Source organism: Notothenia coriiceps, unplaced genomic scaffold (genome assembly GCF_000735185.1).
Source record: "Notothenia coriiceps isolate Sejong01 unplaced genomic scaffold, NC01 NC01_scaffold00005787, whole genome shotgun sequence".
NCBI classification, from domain to species: domain Eukaryota; kingdom Metazoa; phylum Chordata; class Actinopteri; order Perciformes; family Nototheniidae; genus Notothenia; species Notothenia coriiceps.
This window is the reverse complement of record NW_011338488.1, coordinates 501,399-507,408: the sequence shown is the minus strand read 5'-3', so window position 1 is coordinate 507,408 and position 6,010 is coordinate 501,399. Positions and strand designations below refer to the sequence as shown.

General features: G+C 43.6%; 1 protein-coding gene across 1 annotated transcript in view; it reads right to left on the bottom strand.

Moving 5' to 3' along the window:
• Positions 1–1,637: 1,637 nt before the first annotated feature.
• LOC104943210 (laminin subunit alpha-4-like) overlaps positions 1,638–6,010 on the bottom strand; it is a 19,769-nt gene continuing 15,396 nt past the window's right edge. The window contains 5 exon segments of the mRNA XM_010768548.1: positions 1,638–1,859; positions 3,015–3,170; positions 3,247–3,436; positions 3,528–3,718; positions 3,807–3,960. Of these exon segments, the coding sequence (XP_010766850.1) occupies positions 1,653–1,859; positions 3,015–3,170; positions 3,247–3,436; positions 3,528–3,718; positions 3,807–3,960 (898 nt within the window). The 3' untranslated portion in view covers positions 1,638–1,652.

Sequence of the window (6,010 nt, the reverse complement as noted above, 5' to 3'; positions counted from 1 at the left end):
CTGTCATATAGTATTTTATACCTGTTTACTTTATTCTCTTATTTTTTTTACAAAATAATGATCATATAAAGATGTGCCTTTGCCTCACTGGTGGTAGAAAAAGCTTCTTATATTCGTTAGCATAGCTAGCTAACCAGATGCTAATAACAACAAAGTTATTGAGTGTATGATCAGTATGACAGATGAACGGATCGCCAATGGGCTTACAACTAGAGACACAGCCACGCAAAAACTGCGGCATGTGTACAGCTCCTTATGGGTACTGCAATTTTTGAATTGCCGGAGTGGCGTTCTGGTGCTCTCCATGAGCACTACACCCTACACCCCTGTCAGACAAGACATATACCAGGCGATGACACGTTAGGCTCGTGTTGTGTTCAAGGACCCTGACCTTGGCCAGGAAAAACAGGCACTCGCTTGTTTAATTCTTTTGCGGTCTAGATTTCTTTTAATTTTTTTATTTTGTGCGTGTGTTTATGAATTACCTCGAGGGCCGTATTAAATGGTCTCGCGGTCCGTATACGGCCCGGAGGGCCGGAGGTTCCCTTGATTGATGATTCAGGGCTTCCCATTTTTATAGAATCAGCCCTGTTTCTCTGTGGTGCACGTGTGAAATGACTCTCTTGTTCAACAGCTGCAGATCAGCTCACTAGTTCCTAGGGGCTTTTTATTCCCCACCTGCTGCCCTCCCTCCTCAGCAGATACACTACTTCACCACAGTTGCAGTGAGGGTATCATGTTCCCTCACCCTACTAATCTCTCTCTATGTATATGCAGGGCCGGTTCTAGCCAATTTGATGCCCTAGGCGAGATTTTAGCTGGCGCCCCCCCCTCCCTCCCTATGGAATATATAAAGAATAAATGAAAAATCTCTACAAAAGACAAATACACTACAAAAACAGAAACTTATTGACATAGGTAATTTACATCAAAAAGACTTCAAAATGTATTCAGTATTGTATGAACATGTTTGAATTGGAGGGTGGACATCACCACCCGGAAATAAATGTTTGAACATTTTAAAGTAAAATGCTTCAATCTGGTGCACTTTGAGCACACAATTACTAGAGGCTAGATATGGGGGTACAACTATAAAACACCCATACGAAAAAGATCGGTTTACATTTTAATAATCAAATAAGTATGTGAACATAACCAATAGCCTACCATAGCCAATAACAAATAAATGGAACACATTTTATTTTTGTTGTTCATTCATATCTTATTTTACCTAGTAAACATTTATTTAGTAATTTAGCAATTTTTGTATCCCTCCAGTTTTAAACAATAATTTTGGTTTACTGTCCTATAGTATACATTGAAATGATTTCAAACCTGTTTGTCCCAATAATTGTAAAGGAGTGCCTTGGAAATATGTGTTTACATAAATTGTGATCAAAACGTTTGAGACCCACTGAGATAACTTAGACTAAAGTGAACTATCTAAACACTGAGAGAGTCCTTTACCTCACTGAGCTGTAGTTATCAGCCTCTCAGTCTGTCAGCTAGAGGGGCTTTGAGTTTTCCAGAAGGAAATCTAATGCGCCCTGTAATATACCAGATGTTTAGTTTAAAAATAGATTCTGCCCAATGTACATGGTGTTTCCACAAAAACAACCCTGTGCAAACTTTACATGTATGCAATGTGACAACTAAGATGTCTTTTGTATTACATTTTTTAAAAGTACTATAAATTTACCAAGCAGGACGTATCCTCCTTCCTCTGAGAAGAATGTTCCCGCCTCAGAAAGTCCCTCGAAGCATGGGGTGACCCCAAAAGTCTCTGTCACCGAGGACAGCCACTGGCCATCGAGCTGCAGGTTCTTCAAACAGCCGGTGAAGCTGTATGCAGAGTTTCTCTGAAGGGAAACACATGGGGACCAATTTCAGACTGGTTAGTCTATAAACTCATAGGGAGGGCCCTCGTGTACAGTAGCTCAGTTGGTAGAGCTGACATCACATATACTGGGCCTGTCATCCCCCCTGTGTCCCCCTTTCATAGCTGTCACTCAAATAGAGGCCCTGGTTACCCAAAAGTCGGTTTCTCTTACAAATAAATAGTTGAATAATTAGGAAATAAAACACATCCAAAGGGTTGTACCCAATACAGTAATCTATGACAATTTCCAGAGGTGGCTAAAGTAAACTAACTAAGATGGATATGGTATGAAACAATACTCAATCAGACATGACTCTTATTTATTTATGCTAATGTTGTTACATTTAAGCAATTACAAGTAAGCGTAAATTGCTGATGTTTAGCATGAGCTAAAGAGGCTAGCGTATGGGCTTAAATATATCTCATAATTATTTGTGTGAACATAAAAATAATTTGTTTGTAAATATGTGATTTGTAAATGTAAAACACCATCCACAAATGCATTTAAAAGATTTGCAAACTCACCTTACCACTGCACTGGTAAGGTAAAACTAGGCCGATTAATAAGATGTGAAGTGCTTTGTAACTTTGACCTGCTTGACTGAATACACGAAAACAATGAAGAAAGAGTTATCTCTGGGCTGCTTCGCTGCCTGCTGCTCCCCCGGGACCCGAAAGTGGGGTAGCCTGTACTTCAACAACAATGCATACGAATGTGCTCGATATATGCTGAATTGAACCAATAAACTAACACAAACTAACTGTATCACTATAACATGATGATGATGGTGATAAAGAATGCATCTAACGTTCCGCTGTTCATTATAATACAAAAACATCATGCTCTTACTTTGAAAACCATGCGGAAATGTCGTAATCAGCCGGCCATCACGTGTTTTCCAAAAATAACCGAGTGACACGAGTAGAGCAGCCTGAGCTGAGCACAGCTGGGTGTCTGGATGTCTGCCAGTATAACCATATATGTCCGGTAGACACAATGGGTCATAATTTAGAGAGACTTGTCAAAGGTTAGCCTTTTTATTCGGTGCAAGAGAACTTGATTGAATTTTCATGCTACAAATGACCCACGCTGTGTTCATGGTTTAATCTCTTCAACAAAAACTTGCATCCATACCTGAATATTCTTTTGGGCTCTCCCAGGAGGAACCCCTCCCACGAACAGGGGACTGCTGACATGCCAGGAGACATTGCTTCCCTGAGCTCTGTCCTCCAGCACTGTGAGCCCATCAATAATCAACCGGCCCATAATCCCATCACGGATAAAAACCACCTGCAACAGGAGAAGAGAGGAGGTCGTCAGCTTCATGGCTAAACATGCATCCACTCACTTTTGACGGCACACTTACATTGTGCCATGCACCGTCATTGTATTTCTCCTCGCTCCTGATTTTGACTCTTTGCTCTTCTGCATTGAAAGTGTATACGAGCTTCCCGTGGGCCAGGAACAGTGCCATGAAGTTGTCCTCTTGGACGTCAGATACATAAAAGATGAGGCCAAACGATGAGTTGGTCTTCAGGGACAAGGAGAAGTGGGACCTGTGAGAAGATAGTCGCATTAAGCACTGTGTTCAGAAAGAAAGAGCTGTGAACACTTGTGACCCTGAGGTAGGTTCTGTTCCTTAAAAACCTTTCAGAGAGGGACTCCGGGAGGTTTGTGAGGTGCTGCCTGCTGTTGGCGATGCCACCGTAGTGGAAGGCTTGACGGGTTGCCCTTGGGCTTGAAGAGAGATAGCAGGTCTCCATACTGAGCTCGGACGGCTCCTGCTCACCACTCCTCAGTTCCATCAGGCCCAGGGGGAGGCTGGACTCCCTGCTGACCTATGAGAGGGTTTTTTGAATGTCAGGATGACACAGATCATAGCAACAAAATGAAGAATGACAGTTGTCCAGCACTCTTCGGTCCTACCTTCTGTGACATGCTCTGTCTGGCTCTAGAACTATGTTCCCTGTGCCTGGACAGCAGAGCAGCAGGGGGCCGCTGGACGGGGCAGTCCTGCAGGGACGTCTGCACCTTCTCTGTGTACCGCTGGAAGTCCTCAGGCTCTATGTCCCGGTCCTGTCTACAGAAATACAGGAACAAGAAGGACAGATGAAGGAGCTGTAGGATGTCTCAACGCACCCGCTCGTCTCCATAGCAACAACTTCTCAGCTCACAGCTTTATTTGTTAGTCTCTTCCAGATGTGGCAATAGTACACATATCTTGTACTTGAGTAAAAGTAGAATTACTCAGATCTTGTACTTGAATAAAAGTAGAAGTACCAGAGTGTAGGAATACCCTGTTACAGTAAAAGTCCTGCATTTAAAATCTTACTCAAGTAAAAGTAGAAAAGTATTAGTATCAAAATATAGTGAAAGTAGCGACAGTAAAAGTAGTCATTGTGCAGATTGGTCCATTTCAGAATAATATATATGATATGTTTTATAATGATAGATCATGAAGTGTTCTCCAAGCTAGGTAAAGGTGCAGCTAGTTTGAATGACTTTGGTGACTGGCAGGGGTGAGCGGATTACTCCAGGTGGAACTAAAGTCTGATTGAGCGACGGTATGATTGTATTTCACGAGGTCGAGCAGTGCGCGACATCTGTAAAGTAACTAAAGGTATTAAACTATTACATGGTAGTGGGTAAAAGTACGCAGCCATTACCTCGGGAGAATGTATGGGGTAAAAGTACAGTAGTCAGCAAGGACATTGAAATCTCAGGAGGTACAAGATACCTCAACATTTTACAGTAGGCTCCTTGAGAAATGTACTGTAGTGAGCGGTACCGACCACTGAGTTCGTGCCGGTCACATAACAGAGGAGAAGGTAGAAGGCTATAGAGATAGTGAGAGGGGCAGCGGGCCCCTGCGGTCTGTGACCCCTCGGGTTACTGTTGGATGTAGCTGAGCTGAGGCAGCCGGGTTGAAGTTCTGAAGCGTGCTGCTGGGAGAGGCTGCCAGTGTAGAAGAAGGTCCGGTACGGCAGAACCTGAGGAGGCTTTCGGAGGCAATATGACGGTTTCTTCCTGCTGTGGTGTCTTGTGCCGACCCAAGCAGTGAATACCTGGTGAACGGAGTTTAAGCCAGTGGAATCATAAATCGTAGGCCACAGTGCTCTTCTATGATACTGGCCTAGCCGGACTAAACACCACCCTACGTGGTCCTTTTTGGCATGCCTGTCGTGCATGGGTATATTTGCGAAAGAGGCGGCAACAATCTCTACATATGAAGTTCTGAACGGAAGAGGTGTTCAGTCAGGGAATAAGTAGCGTAGATATCTGCCTTTTAATGATCGGGTTTTCTAGAGGGACAGACCTCTTCGCCTTTTTTGTCATGCTGGTAAACTGGGGATGCGGGTGGGTTCTTATCAGTAAACTGCAATTGTAGCAGAAGGGTCTGTAACTCTAATTAGGAGGTTTGATTATTAGTTTACCTGTCCACACATGAGTCAGGCGTGTGTTATTGCGAATCAGGAGATGGTGGAGCGCACCGGCAGCACATACGAATGTCCATGGGCAAGATACTGAACCCCAACACCGTTGTGGTGTGTGTGTGTTGGTGTGTGCTGTTTTGTGGTGTGTGGTTGTGTGGTGCTGGTGGTGGGTGTGTGTGTGTGTGTTGTGGGATGGTGTGTTGTGTGGTTGTGTGTTGTGTGTGTGTGTTGATGTGTGTGTGTGGTGCAATGTGTTAATGTTGACCATGTTAGTGTAAAGCACTTTGGAGTATCAGAAACTAAGGGTTAAAGCAAATCAAGATAATCTTTGAAATGAGACAAATTGTTCGTTTCTAAGAGGCTCTCCATCCCATACAGTTGAAGAGGACCTGGTATGAAAGCTGCCCTGGTAAAATCAAAACCCAACGATGAATTTGATTACGATAAGAAATGACAGCGTTGGCAGCTGTATGCGGCATACTTCCTCTGACTGTTTACTGGGCCACGTAAAGAATGTGTCCGCGCACATTGTTATGTGTGTTCGTGTGTGGTTGTAACCGGCGTGGCCTCTGGCGAGGGTCGAGCACCACCGGCTCATTCTCCAGATATGCTGAACTCTTCTGACTGAAGTAGGAGAGAATATATGTAAAGCTTAGCAACTAGCAGCACATATTACAACTTGTACAAACTCCTCCA